Genomic DNA, 27,113 nt, shown 5'->3' on the forward strand with positions numbered 1-27,113 from the left:
TTTTTGTAAGTAGGCATAGAGGTAAAGATGATGTAAGAATGCAAGCGTGAATCAGGGCTGCAATATGATTGTTTTAAATGGCTCAGTGATTACCATTAACTAAAATATTGAATTATTTTTCTGAATCTTTTGTCTAGTTTTAAGTCCTTTGAGCATAAAATTAAGTGATCTGGTAATTCCACTTGTTCTTTAATTTGGCTGAACAGATTTTGTTCTCACAAATCATATTTAAGATAAAGCTTTTGGTTAAATATGGTCCTTTTATAAAAATTTAGCTTATTAAAAATGAGATTTTGTTTGATTGTGCAAGTAAAGAAGATTAAAAATTAGTTTTTATTTTTTTTTTTTTTTGCACTAGCAATGTCTTATTTAGGGTGTTTAAGTCAGGTATCTTAATGCTTGCTTCAAGTCTTTGCTACCTATGCCTAATGCACAGAATTTTTAAAATATTGTATGTTCTAATCGACTGCTGAGAGTTTCACATTTTGTGCCACATAAAGATATCTTGCTTTTAATGTAGTCCAGTTTTGAAGAAATCATAAAAATTTGTTATTGTTGCATCAGTGAATACCCCGTAAACAAGTTCTGAATTAAGGCTGAATTTAACTGAAAAAAGTGTTTCTGGTACTCTTTAATTGTAATTTTAACAGACTTTATTTTGGAATATAAGTAGAATAATTGGGTTTAAAAAAATACTGTATTCTATCCACTTACTTAGTATTTAATGTCTCTTCACAAAGTCAATTTGTTGAATGTAGAGACATGGTCTGTTTTTGTTTTTTACTGTTTGTTGCCTCAATACAGCAGAAATAATTGTTCATGGCACTGGTTTTCCAGTTTTAGTGATTTAGTGTCTACAAGCAATGTTTTCTCTAGTCTAGGTCACCTTTCTTGGAAAGCTGCCAGGTAAAAATGCAGTGACAAATTTGAAAGACACTGCCGTGTGGGATTCTTTAGCGAGACAAACTCTGTGTGTGTGGGAGCAGCTGCCTGTGCAGAGGTGGAGATGCTGAGTTGAACAAGCCTGTGCAATCCTGCAATAGGAGCCATACTTTAGGTGCCTCCTGGCTGTGCTCTTCAGCCCTTTCCAGTGGGTGCTTGTGTGGAAACTCGCCACATGCGACTTGAGGTCGGAATACGCTGTATTTAGATGGGCTGAGCTGTGTGTTTTACCAGCCCGTGCAAATGAGCATGTGTAAACAGCTTCTGAAAGCACTTGGTGAGCTTGAGGCCACTTGGGAAAGTGGAAGGGGAAATGACAGCTGTGTTTAAATTAATAAAATTGCATTAATAAAATGTGTGCTAAGTTATTTCTGTGCCTTTAAGTGTGCTGTTTATACAGTTAGTGGAGAATATCATGGGATTTCAATTGCATGTCTGATAATGTACTTATTACTTAGGAAATTCTGATTCTTAGTAACAGTAGTGAGAATAAGAAAGTGTATCTTTTTCAAGTTGTTCTTTGCTTTTCAACTTTCCCCTTCATTATATTTTCCTGTGAATAACAACTCCAGGATAGTTGTACATCTCCAGCTTCCTCGAACAGAGGTTGTATATATGCAAAAGGCCAAAAAAACAGTGCTGCAGATTTTCCCTGCTACTGCAACCGTTTCCAAAAGAATTATTTGACCTGCTCTCCCTAAAGGTGTACAAAATACAAATGATCTTAAAATGATGACAGGTGAAAACAAAAAGGGGAGAATATGATTTCGAATCACTATTTTCCAAACTGATGCTCAAATAGGTGATGGAATGAGTGTGTGCAATTTCTACAGCCTCTGACACATTTAAGCATAGTGGAAGCTGTCTTGAGATGTCAGAAGCTGGCAAGTACTTATTAGTGGTGAGAAGTAAATAAACTGTAGCTGGGGTGACTCTGTAAACCCTATCTCTTACTTTTCAATGCTTCAATTGAATTTATGAAGAAATTGTTTTTGAATTTGTCATTTTAAGATGGAATGTTCTGTTTCATATGACAGATTTCAATGACTATTTAAGCATGCTAGTGGAGGGAACAAGAGAAATGTGTCAACTGTAAATGAATGTGCCTTCAAGGAAATAAGATTGAAGGGAAAAATTAGACACCTGGTGAAGGCAACTGTATTTTTTTGTAAATATTCTGATTTTTTCAACTCTTTAAAGAAAATGGCAGAAAAACCCAGTGTGGTGGAAGTAGCAGCTGTATACTGCCAATATAGTCATAAAACTTAACAGTCTTGTGAAACACAGGTTACAAAATGTTTGTAATGGTGAAACTTGCATTTAATAGTTAGAGGTAAAGGAGCTGTTTCCAGATGCTTTGACATAACATATGAAAATTTGACTTGAACTTTGTGCTCCACTTTGCAGAGACTTTGATCTCTCAATGATTAGAGAAAAAGCAAGGTGTACATGGAATGGATGGGAATCAGAGGGGAAGCTCTGTAAATAGCAACATGTAAATAGCTACAGAATAGGTTAAGAAATGAAAGCAGGTAACCTCATGAGTATGTTTAATGTGTACATTCTGTATGAATATTGATATCAGCTGTTACAAGATGAGGACTTTGTTCTGTTTCAAGTACAATAGCACAGATTTTCTTATTTTCAGACTGTACTTGAAAAAAGAGGGGCTTCATTACATAGAAACAGGAACGTTCTTAAATCATGCTCTTTAAAACTATATATAAGTTGATTTTCCTGGAGATCTTCAGTATTCACCCATTCCCCCTCACCTTTCTGTCAGTAAATTTCATTGTTGCTGCATTGAGTTCCTGACAGAGCATGAAATGCCCTCCCACGCACTCAGGGTGCCAGACAGTGTTTTCGTTATGAATTCCACGCTGGAGAGTCATTTTTCACTACCTCAGGGTTGTCAGGTTCTTCCTTTCTTACCTGTGTGCCAGAATAAGCAAATAATGTTGGTACTTGTTCTTTGGGCTCTGTGAGCCCTGCACGCTCCTGGAACAGCAGTCTTTGCTGCTTAGTGCACCGCAACAAATTGTGCACTATTCTCTGAAGGAAGCTTGCAACTAATGTGTTGCAGAAATTGGAATCTGAGGGTTAGTTCTCATGTCTGTTATGGCAATAGATGCTCCCTGGTCTCAGAGAGCTGGATTTGGGGTCCTGTGGGGTGTTCAGATGGTGTTCAGATATTGTAAGAAAAAAACCTTTGTGTGCTCTGCTTTTAAATATTCTAAAGAACATGTAACTGAGCATGGAGTGTTTTTATGATATAACTGATCTAATATGAACATAGCGGTAGACCCCCCTAGTAGGGATCCTGTAATAGATGTCATGAAATAATGTACAGTATTCAATTGTGATTTTAAAAAGACAAACAAGGAGATCAAATATCAACTGCCACCAATGAAATAAGTATTTAATTGTTTAAAAGCACATAACATAATGTGTAGTGTAGCTAACTCTCTGGTGACACTTAAAAGGCTAGCTTATGTAAAAGCAACCAACTGCTGTGAAAATACTGAGTGCATATACTCAGGTTATATAGTTTGTGATCATTTTAGTCACTCTCTTACTGCCAAGGAAATCCAGGCTATGATGCAGGAGAAAGTCATGCTGAAGTAGAGAATACTGGTGTGTTAGTATTCCCTCAGGTTTAACAGATTCTAGGAAGATTGGGCAGATGTGCAAGAGATACTCCAAAATCAACACAACAAAAAGCAACTGTTGCTATAAAAAGTTGTATACCCTTCCAGGAGGAGAGAGGAGGAAAAATCTTCAATAAAACTGAAACAGTTGAGATTATCCACAAATCTTTCATGTTTTATTCACTGAATTTATTCAGTGAGATAATAGAGCAAAATATAATCACTTTTCACTAATGAAGTCATATTAAAACTGCAGAACATGTGACAGTGAAATTGTTCATGACCAAAGAAGGGTAGGCAACATGGTTTTTTTGTTTGTTTGGCCTCCATCTTGTGCAAAACCTGGAGGCTTCCAAAGAGGAAAAGCACAACAATTTTCTGTTAGTACAGCAGACAGATGGCAGGAGTTGAGGGGAGAGGAGAAGTTGAAGCACAGTCTATGTAAGTTGTTCCATGCTCTCTCATGCTTGCACTATATCTAATTTTAAGGGAATCCCTCTCCCACTTTGACCTAGATTCTCCTGCTTGCTGCCTGGGTTCTCTGCTTATCTTCCCTCTGCCTGTGCTAGGATTTTGAGATTTAAATGGCACAGGTATAAAATCATACTGTCTCTAGAGCCAAATAGTATATGGCTATTACAGTTACTTGGGCCTATTGGTCACTGATATTTTAGTTACCATGTGAAAAGCCTTAAAAGGCTGTTGGCAACATTGTTTTTTCCACTTAACTTTAAACGGCTTGGTCTTGGATTTTTGGACCAATGTGCTGCTATTTTTGTCATCAACAGTGCAAATTAAATATTCAAGTCAGAGATAGAAGTCAACTGCAGTTGTAGAGCTACAGGATTTTTACTCACTTAATGATCCTGCACTGCCTCTTTTGAGTTGGGGGCCATTTGCTTTCAGTTGATAATCCTCACGTCTACTTGTAAGTATTAAATGTGAAGTAAAAAATGAAGTAAATGTCCTGGTGGTTTATTTTCCTGTCTTTTTGTTTGGTTTTGTTCCTGTTTTAATTATGTTTTATATTATGTGAATGATGAAGGAAAAAAGAGAACTTGGTGTCACTGCATGGTCTCAGCTCTGGGGAATACCATTCATTACACATCAGCCTTTTATTTTCCTACCCAGGAATTGGGTAAACCCAGTGTGATCATTGGTTGTAGTTTCATAACTAATTTCCCCACAACCTAGGTAGAGAAGACTTGGTCTGATCCACGGAGTCGTGAACTTATAGCAAAGGCTTATAGTAAAGTTATGTTAGCATGTACCATTACCATTCGTTGCTACCCAAAGTACCTGGATGTTTTCCCATTTTAATTAATTTTACCTCATGGTAGTCTCAGACTGGACTTTGCATTGAGCTCAGAACTTGTTTTATGAGAGTGTATGTTTTTAAGGTGCTCTCCATTTCAGATCTAAATCTGTGTTCTTCATTTATATACTAATTTTCTGGAACAGTGCCTTCTGACATGGTTGACTGCACATTATTGTTAAAACCATGAGAAAACACTTGCAAGTCGTGTTCAGGCTTTGCTTTGTCTCCTCTTTGTTTACAATTTATATTAGTAATTCTAGGGACAGAATGAATGGTCTGGACTACACTTTCTCTCTGCTTGTAACATAGTCATATGTATTCAAATCTGATATTTCATTAAGCCATGTGGTTTCAAGTATAGTCTTTTTACAGGGTTGTTTTGAACACTTGGCTACTCTCGTATCTTAAGAAATAAGCCACTATTGCTATTAAATGATGGCAAGAGACAAAGTGACAGAGCAGTTTTGGTTATTATATTTAAATGTAAGCAGGTCAAGGACAGCCTGTGTTCTTGTCTGATGTGTTGAACTAGTACAGTATGTTCAGATTTTCAGGTAACAGGACAGCAGGCTGTACAGGGTGCTTTAGTGTTGATGCACTTAAGAATCATAGAATAGTTTGTGTTGGAAGGAACCTTTAAAGGTCATCTAGTCTAACCCTCCCCTGCAGTGAGCAGGGACATCATCTGCTAGACCATGTCGTGTGGTGTCTTGTCCATCCTGACCTTGAATATGTTCAGGGATAGGGCATCTACCACCTCACTGGGACAACCTGTGCCACTGCTTCAGCACCCTCACTGTAAAAAATTTCTTAACTTTTATTTAGTCTAAAGTTGCTCCTTGTCCTATCACAACAGGCCCTGCTAGAAGGTTTGTCCTGATCTTTCATTTAGGTCCCCTTTAAGTACTGAAAGGCTGCAGTGAGGTCTCCCAGCAGTTCCATGTCTTTGCTGTGTTGAGAACTCCAGACCTGGATGCAGTGCTCAGGATCTCAGGAGGGTGGAGTGGAGGGATAGAATCACCTTCCTTGACTCTCTGGCCATGCTTCTTTTGATGCAGCCCAGGACACGACTGGCTTTTTGGGCTGTGAGCACGCGTTGCTGGCTCATGTCCAGCCCCTCATCCACCAGCACCCTCAAGTCCTTCTTGGCAGGGCTCTCCCAAACGCTTCACCCCCCTGTCCCTCAGCCATCTCAGGTTAATTATCATGCAAAATGGGGTCTACTCTTATTGTTGAAAAATGCATACACCACAACATTGCTTTGGATTTAAGGACTGTATCTTCATGGTTTGTAGTTGGTGGCTATGTTTACTGTAAAAGTATTCATTTGTCACTTTAATATATGTCTTATCTCTTATGTTTGTTGGGCCTTTATGCTCTTATCTGGTTTTATCTGCCTCAACCCATTTTTTTTCTGTTATATATTTTTCTGGTTTTGAACCTATCTAAATCAACCCATTTGATATACTTCCATTCTAGTTGTGGACTTGAGACTTGATTGAAAACTACAGTAGAGATTCTGAGAAGATATTTGATCAAAAAAAACCCCAGAAGTCTGCCTTGAAATAACCCATATAAGGCTGCGTTTGAGATACAGTAGGGTGCTTATTCAAAAGTAGTATGAAACTGGGCACCCCCTTTAAAATGGGAAATGATTTTGTGCATGACATAGATAAAAAAATATTAAGAGTTTTGATTACAACAAACTTAGCTTAATTACTATGGTACTGTTAAACTGTTCTTCCCTGATGTTCCTTGTAGTTCCTCTGTGCGTGGCCTTTTGTCTGAGCAAGAGACTGACCCAAGCAGTATGATGCAGTACCTGCTTTTCTTACTGTTCCCTGCAGTTCACTTTGAATCTTATCTGACTGCATCTTGATAAAAATCAAAGATAAGGAGGCAAAGAAGCACAAACAAATGAAAATGATGCTAAGAACTGAACAATCTGAAATACTTATAAGTCCCCATGTTGCTTGCCAAATGTCTCTTTGTTGTGTGCATTAATGATGACAACAGTTCAATTGGCTTGATATATTATTATGCATAGTTTTAAAATAGTAAATTTGATGACTTTTATTGCTCTATTCTAATATGAAAAAGTTAAATAATTACTAAGTGTAATTGCTAAAGTTCTCTAGTATTGCAAGATGTCTCTTAGCCCTACCCTCTCCTCTCTGCCTCTCTTCCCCCATCTCTCTCGATATCATCAATTTAAAATGGAATGGAATGGTGTCTGTGCTAAACCTCCACCAGAGAGATTTGGGCTGCTCTTGAACTCTGAGAGGCATGAATTGCAAGCTAGAGAGATGTGTCTTAAACCATCACTTAGGCAGTGTTGGGGTTTCCTCTGGAGAATCAGGCATGTGTAAGTTTTCTCAAAGACAATCTGCCAGTGACATCATGGGGCCACACCTGGGGGCTGTTCGTGTTCTGGGGGAAAGCCAGACCATGATTTTTCTGCTCAGTCCTTAGAGTTCCCCCACTTCATGCAGGCAAGGGGGAGGCTGCCTTCAGCTGTTTGTGGTTGGTAGTTGTGCGTAAAGCAAAAGTGTACTCGAGTGAGAAGTCACAAATAATAACCTGTTTTCAAAGACAGTGAAACCGTAGTTGCTGTTTGTTTCTTTGTAGGTATCCAAAAATCAGGGTCTGTTTAACCTGAAGAATGCTCTGGTAGTTAGATTGGTTGTAATTTCATTCACTCGACTTGTTCTGTCCAGTTTCAGTAGAAAGTGAAACCTGAAGTGAATGGTTTGCAGCAGAAAACACCATTTGAGTATTTCATAAAAAGGTATGAGTTAATGAGAAATGTTCACAAAATGTGTTAGAGGGCTTACACTTAACATGTTGGTGACGAGGCTAGAGAGGTGTTTGCTAATTAAGGATTGTGTTCTGCAGTTCTTAATTCTGACACAGTAGTTGTGTTATGAATAAATGTCAGCTGCACAACTGCACATGCTTTTGGAAAGGATAGATGCTTGAATAGTTCAGTAATGGAAAAATAAGTCAGAAGAGTGTATTCCAAGGTATTTATCTATAAATCTGAAAAGCTTATATTGTTTGTAGGTGATTGAGATCATCAAGACTATCTTGCTAGGAAAACTAATGCATCTTTCTGTGCAAACACTGAACATATTTAGGGATGTGGCTTTTTCTTGTCAAAACATGTTATAGCATAAATGTGGGATCTTAGGTTTTGGATCTTGAATGTTGTTAAGTTTGTATGAAATGAGATTTTTTTTTTTTTTGGGAAAAGCTCTATTAAACAGATTGTTTGCATTTTCATGGCTTTCTTTATGAGATTTTGAAGGTGCATCATTGGTTATTGAATACTGAGGATTTAATTTCCAAGATAACCATTCCATAACTAAATAATTCAGTGCAAAATTTTATGACAAATGTATTAGCTGATAAACTTGGCAATGTATTTAAAAACAGTTGTAAATAAAGACAGTTGCTAAGTAGAAAGTAGTATTACAGAAGAAATAAAAGTATTGTCAAATAAAATTATTAGCAAAAGTGAAATTAAATGGCACATTTTAACTACTGCTAACCTCTGCAAGTAAATAAGTTCTTAGATTTCAACCAGCTACAGTTTAAAACTGTAATATGCCAGCATGGATCTGAAGAGCAGCTCATAAAGAGTCTTAGATAATAGGTACACTGTACCATGCAGTGATGTAGTATGATACTGAAGGAGCTGACAGAAGTATATTATTTGAATTTTTTGAAAGGTACTATTCTGATCATATGTTTGCATGCAAATTTTAATATGATAAAATTCCCAAATTAGGGTTGCATATAGGTTTAAATAAGTTGCATATAGATCTTCAAATGAAACTGTGAATGTGTAAGGAACACTTTACAGAATTACTTCAAAAAACCAATTGAGGGCTAGTTCACATAAGTATATTTCATTTCCCAAGTCAGCTTTAAGATGCTGAAAGGTTTGAAATGTTTCTGAAGTAGAACTGATTTGTGCAAAAATGCACCAGAGACATGGTGCAGCCACATGATGTGTGCTTCATGCAGTGGCTAATTGATACTAGCTGAGTAATTCAGTGTACTAGGTAATCCATTTTTTACAAAAATATGTGAATTACTTGAGGGAGGATTTACTGCTTGTGTCCTTGAAGGAGAGTAGAGCAGAAAATTGAATGTAGGTCACTGATGGGTTGGGGAGTGTCACGCAAATTCCCATTCAGCCTTCACTGGGGTAAGCTGCAGTCCAAAACTCACAGTGCAGTTTAAAGAGATGCTGTTGATTTCATAGTGACTCAGTAGGGCATAATGTAGCTTTTCCTGCCTCCAGTGCTAGACAAAAATAGATTAATCTTCCTGAGTCCTCTGAGGTACAATACTATGTGTTTTTAACTGCATGCCCTCGGGCTGATGTACCTGAATAGACCTGCGGAGTTGCTTCTGGGCTTGGGGAGATAACTGGGAGGTGGTATCAGGAAACACCTCACAGAAGACTTGGAGAATAAAACAGGGCACGAGGAAAGGAAACAGTGCCAAGCTTGTGGCAGCCCTGTCCCAAAAAGTTGGCTCTACTTGTCTAAATATTATCACTATCAAAGTCCTGGTAAGAGGATGTAGTTTGCATGCAGTGTAAGGATCCCATACAATGTATTCTTACCTTCAAAAGCAGGGGAACAAGGAGTGAGACTTAATCTCTTTTTTTTTTTTTTTTTTTTTTTAAACCTACAAGTTCTCTTTCAAATGCTTTCCTCACTTGGACAGGCAATAAATAAGAAATAAATAGCTGTTTGAAACAAATGACCAGCCAGAAATAGCTGTGTAGATTTTTAAGATTATTTACTTGGCTGTTGCAATGTCTTATGCTTTTGTCTTATCTCTTGGTCACCACCAATTTGTTTGAAAAGTACTTTGTACACTTATGTATATATATTTACACTTCTGTTGAGATTTAAGCACTTGTGTATATGGCAGCCTCTCTTAGAACTTATTTGCTCTACTAAATATTGGTGAGTGAAGTAGTTCTGGGTTTGTTTTGAGACCAAGTTGTAGCATGTTTTGATTTGGGGAGAACCTCCCTTAGAATTTTTCAACAAGCTAAAAAGAAATTTGAGACAAACTGAGTACTCTATGTAATGGATGGATACAGTCTGTGATCTTTGGGAAACAAGTTTCATTATGAGTCTTAATGCCATCATACCGTTTTCAAAGTGGTGAATACATTTTGTATGTACATACATTTTGTATGTGCTCGCTTGGAGGCTGGATATAGGCTGGATATAAGATGGTTTTTCTCAGTTCCATATTTTGTGGTGAAAAGTGTTTGTTGAAAGCATAATTGCACCTTATTAGAAAATGAACAGGTTTTTCCTGGCCAAATTAGTACAAGGTTGCTTTAAATTAGGACGAATATTTTTATTTATATTAATATTAATAACACATTTTAGCATGTGGTTTGTCATTGAAAAAGAGGATTCTAAACCAGGCATATGATTTTAAATAAATAATTTATTACTGTCTCACTTTACAGACATTTTCCTTATAAAATTAAACAAATTGGAATATGAATTGATCTCTTTTTCAGACCATAGGAAAGAGTTCCTATATCTAGCAATATGATATTAAGGTAATATCAACCAAAACTTAGGGAAAGAGCTTGAATACTAGGAACTTAAGCATAACATGCACTTTGATTTTGAACTCTTACAGAGTAATTCACATTTACATTTTGGTGGTTTTTTTTTTTTATGGAGATTTGCCACCCACAGATGGGTGGCATGAATTTGGAATCTGTAGGAGTCACAACTAGACCGATTTTGAATTTTGCCTTTGTGTGTATTATTAATTAGATTAACCATGCTCATGCTGAATGTGGAGTACACGGGAGCGCATGAGAACATGTCTATTCGAATTGTGGGACTTTTAGGTAGTTCCTTCTGTCTGTTGTGGAAGTGACTAGTCCACCTCTGCCTTGAATAGTCTGCTAAACATCAGGGAAAGGTGCTAGTTTCAGACTTGACATTAACAAAGCAATAATCATACCAAGTAGCAGAGGGCTCTGTCCACGGGCCGTGGGCTCTGGACAGCAGAACTCCCAGTTTCCTTCCTCTGTGCTTGGCTTTTGGTGCTGGCCTGTGTTCACCCTTGCTCTAGCTTTACACCTAAAGAATGTAATCTGTATGATCATTTCTACTTAATTAATTATGCTTCCATCACCTAGTGTTTAAACTTGTTTTCTTTGGTTAGTTACTCTTTACTCTTCATCACTGCCTTATCTCCTTTGTGGCCTTCATTCCTTGCCTTTCTCACCACTCTGTCTTGCAGTCTGGTGTATGTCCCCCTCCCTACAGTGCTTCTTGGGCCTTTTCCATTTATGCATTTCAGATTTGTTTCTGCAGTGTTGTTTTGTGTCTTGGTTTTTACTAGGAGAGTGGTCCTGTTATTCCTGTGCTTATTTAAATATGTCTTCAGATTTTTCTGTGTAGCAGGTAAGTACTTGCTATGCATAAGAAGGGAACTATAACTCTCTTGGAATTCCTGCAATTCAGCTTCTCTTCCTCTTGAACTTAAATATGAGGGTATCTTCCTTCATTTTTGACCTCTAAAGAAGGAAATATTCAAGTTTGGTTTTGTTTGCTTCCTCTTGTATCTGATTCAGAGCATGGTTTTATACATTTAACAGTACAGCGAGACCAGTCTTTGATGTTGTCTTGCACCAGCGAAACTCAGAAAAGGAAAAAGAGTTCTTAGCACTGATATTCTGATAAAGTTTTATTTCCTTTGCCTATACTAAAAAAAAACCCTGACCCAGTACTCTAGAAATGAAGTTGCAAAGAAGCAACTTAGAATTTTGACACAAATTGTTCAATAAAATTATATTAAACAGTAGTCAATGTATGCATATATGAACTGCTGTGATGTCTCGGGAAGTCAGACCTGTACCACATTCACTTTTCCTGAATTTCTCAAAGTTAATTTATCAAATTACAAGATGAAATTAACTGATTCCTCATTTGACACTCTACTATAGAATCTGAGAGGAGGGTTTAGCTTTTGATTTCTAATCAGATCAGTACTCACAAATGTGACTGAAAACTGCTAGTGGTGTTTGAATACAGAAAACAATACTTGTGTCATAGAAAACAAGCCAATAAAAAGTACTTGAGCGTTAGCACTTTTTAGAAGCCTGGATTATGAACTCCAAGAGCTGATCAAGATCTTTATAGAGACGATGCTACATAGAAAGTAGCAAGAGTCTTGTGCCAATGCACAGCTCTGGGCTGACCCAAAAGTGCTGTGCAAGGCAGGGAAGTGTAGTGTGCGCTGTGGTGTGTTTGTGCTTTTATGGTGCATTTCTGCTTGTGTGTGTTTGCAGCAGCAGAGACTCCAAGCAGTGCTGGCAGCCTGAGTTGTCTGAGGCATGAAAAGGAAAAAAGCCATGCACCCTCCCTCCCCCCGAGAGTGTTACAGATGTACCAACTTTTGGGAGTGAAACACTTTTTGGTGTGAAGTCAGACTGCAAGGCCATTGTGGTGACTCGAGTTACTTATATTCCCCCTTTGCATGGAGGGGGCCACAGCTTGGCTGTTCAGACCCTTAAGTTATGACCACCCTGGCTTTTTTCACTGGGGCTGCTGGTGTGTGTTCTGCTGTAGCAGGTCCTGCCAACAAGGGCTGCCGTGCTCTGCTACTCTTGCTGCTGTTCTGTCCGCTAGCAAGTGTCTGGGCAGTGCCAAGGGGCACAGAGGAAGGTCTCGTCAAGTGTATGGGTGTTATGGTTCAGGGCTAGTATGGTTTCAAATCTCTGCCTGGTTCAGGGGGGACAAATAGTGATATTTGCTGTAGAAGCTAATTTGGATGCTGAGGCATTGGTTTGTTTAATTTGCACACCTGTGCCTAATAAATAGACAGTTTGATGCTAAAAGGCAGGGTTCATCTCCTGCTGTTGACATAGATGGAGTATGTGCAAGTAAACCACCAGGGAATGTAGTCAGGATGTTTCTGGTTATGACTAAAAGAAAATATGTGTCTCAGGAGAGTGAATAAGAGTTAGTGAGTATAAACTTTTTTTCTCCTTAGATATTTTTCTGGGAGTCATGAAAGATGCTTTATTGCATCACTCTGTTGAGAATGAAAAGCCAAAAAGCTGTTATTTTCTGAGTCATTTCCCAGAAATGGAAAGTGAAGATGAATACAGGTGCTGGTTTAGAGGCAGTTGTTTTCGCAAACTTGTGAGAGAAAGTATTGCTTTTGCCAAGTAAAAATAATGTAAGCTGATGTAGAAATTGACCTGCTTTCTATGCAGGTTCTAAGTTAGAAGATTACTTGAAAAAATTTTCAGCCCTCCAATATGAAGCTAGGAATCTAAACTTATCAATATTACATCTTGTTCTGCTATTCGTGTGCACATTGAAAACAGGTTGCTCAGGCAGTGAAATTGGTCATTCCAGTAGGTGTGGTATCAAAGTAACTACTGTGTCCTTGCTTGTTTGCAAGTGCAGAGCTCTGGGTATGCAGGGGAATTCAGCTATGAATTTGGTAATGTGAGGTAAAATGTTAAAAGCAGTCAGCATTCTCAAACACGTGTTGTGACTTGGTGCCACTGTATGAAAGCTGTTCAGTAGGAAAGAATCCATCTGACAGTGCCTCAGACCTTATGATGCCTTTAAATTGATCCATGTTAGTTCACTTGGCAGACTGAAGTCTTAAGGGAAAAAAAATGCCCTTTCTGTGAAGCTCCTCTCAGACAGAGGAGCCCTGAACTAGCAAGGCAGTGAATCCTGTCAGAAGCCCTTTTTCCTTGATATTCTGTTGGATTTTAATGAGTTGTTCTGAAGCTGGAGACCATGTGGTGCATGTTGTGAGTGTCACAGGCATGGGAAACCTACTCTACAACAGTAATCAAGGATCCAGTGAAAAATAAAACTTGTACTACAGTAGCCTGGCTTGTTTGTTACATATGTGACACTTAATTTTGACTGAGAACTAGACCTTCATCTTAGTATAAAATCAGTAGTTATCATTTGTTGTATGTAGGCCTTAAGGGCTTTTCTCCATACTCTACAGTGTGAGTGATAATAAAAAATGTTGTATAGGAGTGTTTTTAATGGCTATATTATTCTTGAACAGCAGTAATTAAAAATTTGCAAAAGTTAAATCTCATTTTAGAACAAATGCTGTGCCTTTTACTGAGCTGATCCACATAGCTCACAAAATCCACCTTGTGTGTGCTCTGCATGCTGTAGGTACCTCAGCTACAGCAACAAGCTAACAGCATTAATGCAGCTAAAAGAGGGGGTTTATATGTTAATGGTTTTGTTCCTTTTTGTGGAAAACATGGATCATCTTTGTAGAAACAAATTACCACTTTCTTTGTTCTCATTTTATATTTCATTTGCTTTTCAGGTTTGCTTTCCGTTTTCTTATCTTGTTTTCTATTTTGAGGTAATGTTTTTGTAATCTCAAACCCTTTCAGAAGCTGACAACATCAATGTCTTTGAATGAGACTTTTCCTCTTCCTCCATTGTCTCACTCTCCTTCCTTCAACTTTCTCACATCTTACTCCTTACATCTCTCATATTTCCCAAAACTTCAGTCTCTCCAAATCCTCTGACTTTGCTGTTGTCTGAAGATTACATTTCATGCATCTGTCTCAGTTAAGCATTGCTTTATTTCACTGGTTTTGATGCTGTCTCATCCTTACTATTTTCGGTATGAGTGCAGTAAGGGAATTTCTGTGCTGTTGGAAATACCTGTAAGCAGTAAAATTAGTGCTTGCCAAGTAGAAAGGGAGATATATTGAGGGACACAATTTTAAGGAACATTACAGGTAATGTGGGATAAAATGACAAGCTGTAATGCAGAATAACTTTTTTTGAAATTTCACCATTAAGGCTGTTTTTCTCACTTTGTTTAATATTCTTCATCCTGTGTACATTTTAACCAATCTCGGTTTTAGATCTGATGTTTGATATATAAAAAAAAGAAGGTAGAGATGTAACTCAGGTTACATATGAACTACAACTTTCAGTTTGAAATTCCCCCACATAGACATTTGACCTGCGAAAATTTAATGCTCTTTAACAGACATATTGCCTTTCACTGAGACCATAATGCCTGTGACAAACTGCCAGGAGAATATTGGTATCCTTTGAGGTTTATCTTTGTTATTGTATGCCAGGTAAAACCAGAGCATTTACACAAAGTTGGTTGGTTGCAATGTATTTTTTCCCAGCATCATCTCCCCAAAATGACTTTGTGCTTTAACTGCAAAAGACGTGGGGGCCTGTTGTTCATAAAGCACAGCATGGTGTGTTATCCAGGTGCACCTGCTGGCCTGCAGTTGCTGTTGCATTTGTTCAGTGTGGGCCACTGCTGTGATTGACTGTAGTGGAACTAAATAACACTTAGGATATCGTGTGTGGTTTGATCTCACTGTATTGGACTGAAATGCCCAACTAAATTCATGTCAAGGGTTTCATTGGACTCTTATGTGCTACTGATGCTTTTATCACAAACAGTTAGAACTGAAGTTGGCCTTAGATGAAGTTTTATGACCTGTTACCAGTCTAGGATGTCTTCAGTTCTGTGCTCTTTCACAAATATTTTCAAGCACAATTCCAGAACAAAGATTTGGAAATGCCTGTAAGCCCTATAGAGTAAAAGGGAGGTACAGTCCTATGTGCTCTAAGAGGCAATCTTAATATCAGAAGTTACTGCCTCTCTTTTGCTGCCTCTGTCATACCTCTTGATGTGGCAGAGCTGGGAAATAACAGAGGAGCTTACCTCCCCTTCAGAATAACATTTTAAGAAATTGGTTCCTCCCTCTCTCTGCATATCATTATGACATGACCATGCTTATGGTTGGGTTAGAACAGCTCAGACAGTAGCAAACTGAAGTGCAGGGCAGAAACAAGTGGGTAAAGAGCACAAGGCAGAGGACAGAACTTTCTGAAGTCAATAATGCTGGTGAAATCCCAAGTGACATCTTAACAGTAAACATAACTGTACGACTAGTGATAGGTATCTGTGGTTTGCTCTTATTTATCACAGTATCTATATCTAAAATACATAGTATGATCCCCATTCACATATTTTAAGAACTCAAAATTTTCTTTCAACCTCCAGGCAAATGAAAGCTAAAGAACAACATTTTTAAAAATACAGAGAAATCCCACTCTCTCTTGCTTGTGCAGTTCTGCAGTGGCATTTTGGAAGTGTAGTAATCTTTCCGAGGGGAAAGATAAGTACACAGATAGTACAACCTGAAAACTGCTGCATGTTCAAGGCAATAAAGCAGGAAAATAATTAAGCAATCTCAAATAAAAATAGCAAGTTAGTTTCTCTCATTCATTTTGTAATTTTCAGTATAAGGATCCAGCTCAAGGAGAATTGGGTACAAACATGATGGGAATGTAACTATTTCTTCATATTTTCTTTCACTACTGTAAGCATAGTTATATTTTTTTGTCTAAATTAACAGATGATTACGGAGAAAACCAAACCACTGTACTTATCAGGTTTCTGTAATAGAAACTGATAATATGGCCATTTCCATTGTAGAATGTCTCCTCAAGTTTGATTTTTTTTTTTTAAATTTTGTATCAAAGGTGTTCATTTTTAAAATGAGTGGAAGACAGTGGAATGTCAGAGTTATGCCATCCAGTTTACTGCGTATCCTTTTGTAGTGTTGAAGGCAAGTGCAATGCTTTTCAGTCAGTCTGATCCAATCCCTTGTCTCTTCTGATGGAGTAGAGAGATCTCTAAGAGTGTGAGGCCTGAAAGATAGTTGTGGGCTTTTGTAAGCCTCTGAGTGAGTTGGAGGGTAATTGCATCAAAGAGAACAGCTCACTTCCTTTTGCACTGCCCACTACAGCAGGGCAATTTTTTTTCTTGCAGAGAATAAGGGGACAGACAATGTGTGTTTACGCCACATAAATATTCCTATCTTCAGAGATTGTGTACTGGAGTAAATTCAGTTCATGATTCAAGTGGGACTCAATACTGTTCAGCAAAACCAATGCTAATTGGATTTATATAGTCAATGGTTAAATTAAATTCAGAAAAGGGAGAAGCATGGCAGTGACTGGTTCACTCAAGACAGGAAGAGAAAGATCTTCCTCTGCTTTTAGCAGAAGAGAGGAAGAAAAGCTCCATTGCACAGCCACCTCTGAATATCCTTCTTACTCGGATCAAAATGGATAAGGAATCAGTTTAAATATTGAAGTGAAATAACACAGTGGGAGTGAGGAAACCACATGTCACTTAAACTGCAGGATGCATATCCAAAACAGTATTGGAGGTGCAATCAATAATGAATATGAAAGCACTAATTTCCTTCTAAAACATTTGTATGCCAATTTTAAACGTCCAAGGTCAAGAACACCCACAGTGTGTATAGACAGTGTATAAACTGGTGATTGCAGTTTAGACAATTTGCTTGTGCTTTTCAAAATGTGTAAAAATAGTCTTCTGAAGTCTGTTAAAGGGCAGTGGCAAAAGAAATGTAATTTTGGAGAACATACAGCACTGATATACATCCATTCCTATTTAAAGAAAACTGTTCAACATCCAATAATCGTTGATAATTCACTGTTCAGTCATTAGGGGTTTTGAAAAGAATGCTTACGTTTAGGAAAAAAATAGATTGTATTAAAATATCATGTTCAAAATGCAGGAAAAAGCTGTTTTTTCCATGATTGACTACTGTTTTGACCCATATAAAATATGGTAAAAAGATCATGGTATCATCAGTAAGAGTGCTCAGAAAACACTGAAAACAAACACTTGATCAAAGCTGAATACAGTTTGAAGATGCTGTTTGTAAGTATAGGTTATCCTACACTATCCTAATCAGTCTCCATCTTTACAGGGGTAGTATGCTCTAAGGCAGCTTGCACTCATGCTGTTAGTTACAGTGTTCAAGTGCTCTGTTCATACATAACACAGCAGTACTTAAAGTAAGGTTGTCATTCTTTAAGCAAGATCTTAAAAAGGGAAAAAAACCCAACAAAACAATGGAAAAACCAACCCCAAATTTAACCCCCCTCAAGGCATGGTGAGGGCTGGAAGGTATTCATAGAATCAAAACCACGAGCTGCAGACAGGAAGCAGCTGCTAGAACTCCCTCCCCCTGTGCCTGCTTTGGGGAGTCTCTGGGCCTTTTGGACAAAATGAACCAAGAGATGAGCAGGACTGTGCTGCTTGTGCAATTTGGACTTTTTCATATCCTTGTAAGAGCAAAGCTGTCAAGGGAATCTTTCATACTTTTGGATTAGCAACTGTAGCCCCGTCACTGACCTCAAACTTGGAAAAGAATGGGATTTTAAGCATGATTTGTGTTTAATGTGCATACATTTGTGTCCATAATTGGATATTGATTATTAAAGACTTGCTCATTATGGTCCTAATAACATGGCATTGAGTTTTACGGATTCCTGGAGAGCATTTGGTTTTGTTTCTCCTCCTTTAATGTTTAGGATTCACGTGTGCAGTTAGTTATGTCAGCCAGTCCCACTTTTCTAGTTCAGGAGTTTCCATGATCAGCCTTATCACCCCTGATAAAAGGGATAAAATGTTAAAAATGTTCAGTGTGCAAAAGGGGAAGGAAGGCTTTGGTTAGTGAGGGGTCCAAGCAGCCCTTTGCTGTTGTTGGAAACAACATTTATGTTTTTAACTAGTGACCTAGAGAAAAACGCTATAGATACTTTACATCTGTAATGTAAACATATGACATCAAGTGTTGCTTGGTCTAATTTAGAGATGTGAAAAGAAAACAGAACTTTGTTTTGGATATTTCTAACTTAATGTCAGATGTTCCATTTTTACTAAAAGAGGTAAATATGCTTGCCCTTAACTTGTCCTTTTGGATATCAGGTCATCTGTTCTTGTATCTTCCAGGGTGGTTTTTAAAAATTGCGTTCTCCTGTCTCTCTGTCTCTACCTGCCTTCCTGGTGCTCAGTTGCCCTCCTCACCTCTGGTTCTTACAAGGCTTTGGAGAAAACATTGCATCTTCTATAATTGTTGATTCCCCAGGGCTTTGAAGTCCCAGCAGTTTGCATCTCTGTAGTTAGCTTATCTACAAACAGAAAGAGGCAACACCCAGGAGGTTTTTTTGTCTTGGCTACTTTTTTTTTTTTCCTCTGGAAAAGCTTTCCTGCCACTTTGTTGTGAAGACACTATGGAGGCACTGGAGAAAATGGGTACTGGAGGAGGCTTCCCTAGGGCAATGTGTGTATGGTATGAAGGTCGGCATGCCTGCAGCCAGCAGCACCTCTGAGCTCTCCTCTCGCAGCTGGGAGCTGGGGCTCAGTGCTCAGAGGAAATGTGCATGACTGCCAAAACCGGCTTTTACAGCAGTCTTACCCTTGCTGCTTCTGCATGAAAGCATTTGGCACCTGGTTGCAAACCTTTTTTTTCCAGAGTTGCTGGCAGGCTGCTGTCAGTCACACAGACTTGGCTCTGGGTCGTGCATTTCTCTGCCATGGGACAGTTGGTCCGTTTTCCTTACTGCTACTATGCCAGTGCTAAGCCTTGATGGGAAAGAGGGATGAAGATGTGTTTCCTGAGGATGTAGCCCAGTGGAAATGGAAGAATGGCCATGGAATGAGAGAGGCCAGAATCAGGGTAGCTGAAGGTAGTGTCAGTGGGAAAACAGGCAGCATCCCACAGGCGATTATCCCGGTGGAAAGTAAATCTGTTGTAAATCTGACAGTAAATCTGGCTTTCCTTTGGTTTGCATCTATCAGTGCTCTACACCTGAAACTTGTATTTGATTATTTGAATGAGATGAAAATCGGTATTTGTTTAATGAGACCCAGACCATTACATGTCTGCCTGCTGGAGGTCTGCAGTCTACCGAGTTCCTAAGAAGATGTTGGTGCAGGTACCAGTTGGTGTAAATTGTCTTTCACATCATTGTGTCTGTATGACTTCAATTCTTCAATGCATGCTATCACAGTATTTAGTAAAGGCATATTTGCACAACTGGTATTTCAAATTTGCTTTTTGTTTTTAAGGGCCTGTTAGAGGTGCCAGTATGGAAGATGAAGGCTTGCTTTTAGGTCATGGTTTTTCTTCCCTTTTTTTTTTCTTTTCTTTGTCTCTTCTCCTCTCCCCCCCCCTTTTTTTTTTCCTTCTTTCTTCCCCCCTTTCTTTTCTTTTTCACGAGTTTTCATTTGTTTTGCCTTTTGGAAAAGCCCTCATCCTTTCTCCTTCCCTAGAGGCTTGTGGTTTGATTAAAACTAACCTGAACCAAAACAGACTAGTAACATAGTACCCGAACAAGGCAGATGGAGAGAAAACGTTCAATTTAACTTACGAACATGCTTTACTTGGAATAATATGCTCATTAGATCAGCAGCTGTGTAATCACCCTGGAACTGTCTAGCTACATCTCCTTTTTTTTTTTTTTTAACATCTGTTAACCAAGTCAAATGTAGATTTAGCAGTTCTTAGAGGTCTTTTGGTTCGAAAGTTAGTGATGAATTAGTGTAAAATATTAATATATATTAATATGTCTTCCCCGCCTCCCCCTTTCCTCCCCTCCAAATGAAGTATTGATCCAGGGCTGTCCAGAGCCTGGTAAACTCCACAGTAGCAAATGATAAACCTTCTTCCTTAATATAAGTAATTTGAGAATATGTATAGCAATTTTATTTTATCTCTGAGTGACAGAGACATGAAATGATGATTTCTCTTTCTCCTCCTCCTCACCAATCTGATGTGTGAGTGAAAACAGCTTAATGGAAACTCACTCAGCATGTGGGCACGACTAGCAGTTCTGGCTTTAAAATGTCCTGGATATGTGGCACTGAAAATTGGCCTCATAAGATCCCTACCCTTGTGATGCAGAGCACATATTACTTTGTGTTCTGTAGGAACATAGGAGTTCTATTTGCATTAGCCTTGATTTTCATAATCTGCTAAGTGTATGCACATATCCAGATAATTAATTTGTGCATGTACACATCTCAAGACTTCCTACCTTTCAATAATCCTAATTTGAGTCTCTGAAAGATTCTATGGTGAATTTCTCCTGTGAAATTAAACCCTCTTATATTTTTCATGCCAAAACCAATATACCCTTCTTTCAATCAAAGGTTTCAGGTTATAAAAGGAGGAAAAAACCCAGAAAATGTAACATAGCCCTGATAAGTAGTCTAAAGTATGTGTAAGCATTTTATATTCATGGTTGTCTTGCTGATAAATTTTACTTGGAAACCATTTGGAAGCTTATGTAGTATTTTTCTCGTATGACAACATTTATTAAATGAGCAAATGCCTTTTTTACAAGCTTTTGAGGAAATTGATTCTTGAAATGGCACTGGTTACTTACACTGATACGGCATGCACAAGTGAATGGTGCTAAGATTTTGTCAAGTATGGGGAGTAAAGCATCCTTCTTTCTGGGTAACAAATTACAGGTCTGCTCACTTCCTTGAAAAAGCAAATAGCAGCCCTGTAGTTTCCTTTGAGAAGGTAGGTATCTGCACCGGTGTTATGCAGCCATCAGGCTCTCTTCATGGCTAGAGTTTAGCTTAAGAGTAGGAACAACTACATGTAAAACAGGTATTTTTATAATCTTCTTACACTACTACACTTCATTATAACTCAAAGTCAGCCAACCAACCAGAACTATTTCAAAGTCTGTTGATAAGGGGGCATATTAATGTAATTACAGATTTAAAGTTTTCTTGAACATAAGAGTGCTCTTCCAACCCAGAGGCTGGAATGGATACAGACCATGGCTAAGGAGCTTATCAGCTCCTCCAAAGGATTAATTTTCCTATATAGTTGAAGATTTTTCTTCCTCCAAAATTTGATGAAGTAAAATAAGACCTGTTTATGAGGAAACCCATGTGAATGTGTCAAAAAGTAGGTTGGTATTGGAAACATTTTTCCTTGGCGGATAACTGCTTTATGTTATGCTAGTATGTTTCCATGTGTCTGCTAGAAAAATTCACTTCAAGGGAGGGAGTAAAGCTAAGTTTTCAACAAATTGCAATGCTCAACTACTAAGCTAGATGCCCAGACTTTGAAAAACTACTTGATGCATAATGCAGTTGTGAATTCTTGGTGACTTTTACCATGTCTTAAAAACACATCCTGATTTAAGTGCCTACATAGAAGCAACTGCTTTGATAATCTAACCACAAGTAAGTCTTTCTAGGTTTTACTGGCATAATCTATGAAACTGTTGCCATCAACATTTGTTGATCACATAATATTTTCAGTTGAAGTAAACATCAGAAACACAAATATGGGCCTAGTCCTTACAGCAGCCGTCAGAAGCAAGGAAATGTTGCCTATTTGGGGAGACGGTGGGTTGCAAAATGATTTACTTCTGTTTCTTCTAAAAGTGGAAAAGTACTTTTAAAATGTACTTCATCTGTTTTTTTAACTGCATGATTTGCAAGTTCTTCTTTAAAGAAACAAGATTAAAAAGGGACACCACCAAAATATAAAGACACATTTCAAACTCAGATGCACCACTGCTATGGGAAGAAGTAAAATAGTCCCTCTAGTGTACTGCTGCTGTAAGCAGGCACAGGAACATCTGATGTGATTTTCTGAAGAGCATGGCTGCAGGAAATTACAAAATAGTGTTTTGGCAGGGGGTATTCAAGTCCTTACATAAACTGGAGACTCTGACCTACAACAGTAAGTCAAGTGAAACAATAATAAATAATAAGCTGAAAAAAATGCACTTAGAGTAATTAATGAAGTAGAGAGTTAATATGTACTGTGAACAGTGCCTGAAATATGAATGAGGAGCAGAGCCACTCACCAGGGTGTGGGCTGAGGTGTGCTTCCTCTTTCAGGGCCATAGATTTGAATTTTATGTTGTGTTTTGCATAAACTGGCTATGTACTGAAAAACAAACTTGGATGTTCATATCTTCTTGAAGTGAGCGTGACTTTGATGTGACTTCTAAAAACTTGCTTAACCTCTGTCTGATGGTGTTAGGCAGTGCAAAGGAACTGTACTGAGGCGGGTGCAGTGAGGCTTCCTTTTATATCTGGAAGTCTCTTGCTAACATCTCAGTGTTAGGTTCCCTGCAGGAGAGTTACAGTTACTAAGTTTTCAGTGTGCAGGAATGTAGACGTTGTAGAAACATTTCTTTTTTCATGTGCCAATGCTACTCTTTACTCAGCATCTGTTTTTTGCTGACTGTTCCAAGTAATAGTGTGTGCAAAGGCTCTGCAGCCCTTTGTGCGGTTGTTTATCACAGAGCAGAGCCAGGCGTGGAAGCCCTGTTGTTTTGAACTTTGTACAAGCAAGAAATGCTACTTTTGCACTTAAAATAAGATCCAGTTAAGCCTCATTCAAAGGTGCAGGAGCATCGGTCAGAGTCCTTGCTGTGGAAGAAAACTGGGCAATCATTTAGGGTTAAATGGGTAAAAGGGATTAAAGCTCTGCTGAAAGGAAGAGAACAAGGCAAAAAAAGCACATGAAAAGCATTAAATTGAATGTTATGGCCTTTAATGTGTATCGTACATAGTAATTTTGGAGTTCAGAACTGCACTATATTATAGGCTCCCTCATGCGACTGTACAGGGCTTCAAACTAGCACTGTTCTGAAAACCTCCTGAGTCTTTTCTTTGTGAGTTTGAAAATCAGACATTTTTCTGGATTTAATTTTGTTTTGATGAATGACTATTGAAATTCTGATCATTTATCTGACAACTCAGCCCATACATAACAGCAACCATGCACATGGACCTTGAAATTTGGGGATGCTTAGTTGTTCCTGCAGTGACTCGGAACCAAACAACGGAAACTTCGTGTGGAAGGAGAAGCTTTCTTTTCCTCACTTTAAGTTGGAGCAAAGACATTTACATATATGTGATATGGAAATAGTGTGTTGCCCAGAAGTGGTAGTTTCATGTGTGATTACTGGTGTGAGTATTCTGGACATTTTCTTAGAATTCTTTAAGGAAACCATAACTGTGTGAAACACACCCCTCAGTAGGCACGGTTCTGTTCCTTGACTGAGTGCTGTCTTAAGGTTCAGTTCAGTAGTCAGTGGGTGAACATTACCTTTTCTTCTGTGGAAGTTATGTCTGTATTTTAATCTTAACTAAAGACTAGTGTGCTTAATGATTTTAAGTTCTTAATTGTGTTATTTTGAAATAAAATAGTGATCTCTGCCCATTACCTTTCCCCTTTTTGTGATGCCAGCGTGGCCACACTTTGTCACTTAGTTCTGGAGAACGCAGTGTGTCTCTGGTGAGATGCTGACAGCCTGTTGTGTTGATGACCATTTTCTTCTTACCAGATTATCCAGTGTTCAGTTTTCGATAGAGATCTGTCTGTTGGCTTCCTAGCTTGTTAGTTTGCTCTTCCTGCAGTGCCAAACCACCTCCCTTCTAAGAGCAGTGAAAATTATTAGTAGTCTTTTGTTGTCTCTAGTCATATAGTTCCTTTCTCTGTCCTTTTCTGGGTGCATATTCTTGTAAACACTCCTCTGGCTTCCTCAGTGTGTGTGAGTGTCATCGTGTGTCACCATGCCCATCCCTTCCAAGTTTTCACATCAGTTCCTGAAAAAGGTTTTCTATTCCTCTTAATTTATACATTTTGCTTTTGTTTGTGTTCATATTGATAGCTGTAAAATGTGATTTGGCGGTACGTTTTGGGAATAATATTTGCTAGTTACTTACCTAAAATTCATAGTTTCATTTGTACAGCTTGGGTTTTTGTGTTATTTTGAAGCAACCATAATTAGCTGTGAAGAGTAAGCTGTACCTCTGCTGGGTTTGATTATTCTAGATAAGTGAGAATCCCTCTAAGGAAAATGGTCTGTGTGGGTGGAACAGTTTGCAAAAGATTTTTTGTGTGCTGGGAAGTAACATGTTAAAACAAGAAAGGGATATTCAGTTCACCAGACTTGCCCCCCTTTGTTTTTAGCATTAAGCCTCTTTTCCCGTGATTTTGCCAATTAATGTCCACTCATCTGTTAGATCATTTTGCCAGCTACTGAATTTTCAGTTAACTTCTCATACTGTCTTGTCTCCTGTGGCTTAGCAGTCATTGCAACCCTTCACTGGAATTCTTGCAGGTGTGCAGAGGCAGGTTCTGGTCTGGTGTGGAAACCGCAACTCCCCTGCAACAGTAACACTTTGTAAAGGAGTGTTTTTTCCCTTTTGACCTTTTGATTACTGTGAAATAGTTTTTAATTAACTTTGTAATTTATTCGGTCAACTTTTATTCACAATTTCTAAAACTTATTCTAGGCCATGTTGCAATTCTTCTGTTCAAATGGGAATATGCGCCCCAACCTTTGATTATGTTCGTAGCATATTTATTTGTTTTTATAATTCTTTGTCTTTGCTGTAAGGCAAAATCAGTTTTTCTGTGACATTCATTTTCACAGCAGCTTACATGAACCCCAAATGTACCTTTCACAGGAGTAATTTAATGTTGTTAATTCTTAATTTTACTCATCTGCATATGAGATATGATTCACTTTGGAGGCTTTGTTACTTCAGTTTAAACTCTGTAGTATGTGATTATTCTCTGTGGTTTTTACTTTGTCATTCTCCTGTGTAAACATGTAATGTTCATTCCTTTGAGAGATGCACTTTTAACTCTCTTTTATGGTCAGGGTAGTCTTGTAGTTAAAATTTCAAAAATAAACAGTTGAATTTGTAGACATTATTCCCAAATGGCTGTGAAATGTAGAATTGCTGTACTGAATTTTGATACTGCTGATAAAAACCTTCTTTGGAGATTTCAGCCTAATGTGAATTTTAAGTTGAAAAGATCCAAGCTGAAACTTCTGGGAATTTCAGGGGAAACCTTCATTTGAAGCATAGAAATTCAGACAGGGTGTCATTTTGGGTCTTTTTCTCTCTCTAGCAAATAAGGCTTGCCAATCTGATAGTTCCCAGTATACCAGAAAATACTTGTGACATAGAGGACATGCTGGGCAGAGTCAAAATAGGTCTTCTATTATTACAGTTGCCAGCAAAACAACTCCACCTTTGTGACTGTATGTGTGTGTATCCAACATTCCTTAATGCTTCCCTCGCTTTTTGCATAGCCTTTAGCACTTATAGGACGTATTTTCTTAGAATGACACCTTCCATACTGCTACCATATTCTAAAGAAAAGAAAGCTTCTAGGCTCCTTCGCGCAGCTTTGGCTGTGGGGCCGATGAAGAGATCAATGAGATCAATCCGTGCCCTCCCAGCCGGCCCTGCAGGGCCGCCTTCTGCCTTGGCCTCTGGCTCCCTCTGCGGGCCACTGTGTGCCGAAGCTCAAATCCATACGGTTTTCTTTCTGGAGCTACAATAAGAATCCCAAATATTTAGCACAGTCTGTGAGATAAAATTTGTTTACAAGTGCATCCAGGTTCAATTGCGAATCGAATGTCTGATTTGTGACATATATCACCTGGTTTTAAATCCACTTAAATTAGCTTTTACTAGTTCCCTTTTCTTCTCTTTGCGGTTCCAACACTGTATCCCAGTACAAAAGCACCTAGGACCAGCTAGGGGGAAATCTGCGGAAGTTCGGTGCACTCAGTGTTTGACACAGCCAGATTCTCTGTCTGTTTATATAATTTGAAGTAGTGCTGCTGATAATGAAACAATAGAGAACAAAATGTTTTATTGCTTCTGTTCTCCAACTAATCACAGTTTGTTTCTTTCTTCTCCAGGTGATAGAAACACTTTCAAAACTTTCTCGCACTCCTATTGCATTAGGCACAGGAATAAGGTATGTTATTGCTGTAATGGATGGTGGGAGTAATGCCTCTGGCATGGTGCTCCTTGGAAAGGTTGTTAGAGGCAGTAAATACTGTGTCCCCCACTAAGAATTTCTCTAGTTGTAACCCGGAATACCCAGTGGCAGCTAACCAAGGCTCTGGACCTCTGAGGAGTTACGAAAGGTATCTGCTACCTCTGGTACATTTACTGAAGTGCCTGAACTCTATGTACTTCTCATGCTGAAACTTGAGCAGCTGGTATTGCAGAACTTGTGTGATAGTAGTGACGCAGGATCACAAGTCAAGCTGATGCAGTGCTGATTTATGTAAAGACAAAGGGGTTTTCTCTTCTTTCTTCCTCCAAGTTGGTGAAATTCTCATTTTCAAAAAGAAACCAAAAAACCCACAACCAGACCTAATGTGACAGTTTTGCTGATTTTTCCCCCCCCACTTGAAAAATGACAATGATGTGTATTAGTAGTGATTTATAACAACCCCCTCCAGTAGGATGTTTATTAT

General features: G+C 38.4%; 1 protein-coding gene across 2 annotated transcripts in view; it reads left to right on the forward strand.

The window, feature by feature from the left end:
- The window catches only part of VAV3 (vav guanine nucleotide exchange factor 3), a 157,986-nt gene that overhangs the window by 30,456 nt on the left and 100,417 nt on the right, over window positions 1–27,113 (forward strand). For both annotated transcript variants that reach the window (XM_027742840.2, XM_027742841.2), the window contains exon 3: window positions 26,547–26,605. In XM_027742840.2, the coding sequence (XP_027598641.1) occupies window positions 26,547–26,605 (59 nt within the window). The remainder of the gene's footprint in view (window positions 1–26,546; window positions 26,606–27,113) is intronic.

Source organism: Pipra filicauda, unplaced genomic scaffold (assembly GCF_003945595.2).
Source record: "Pipra filicauda isolate LSUMZ 115617 unplaced genomic scaffold, ASM394559v2 scaffold112_size3218982_pilon, whole genome shotgun sequence".
NCBI lineage: Eukaryota > Metazoa > Chordata > Aves > Passeriformes > Pipridae > Pipra > Pipra filicauda.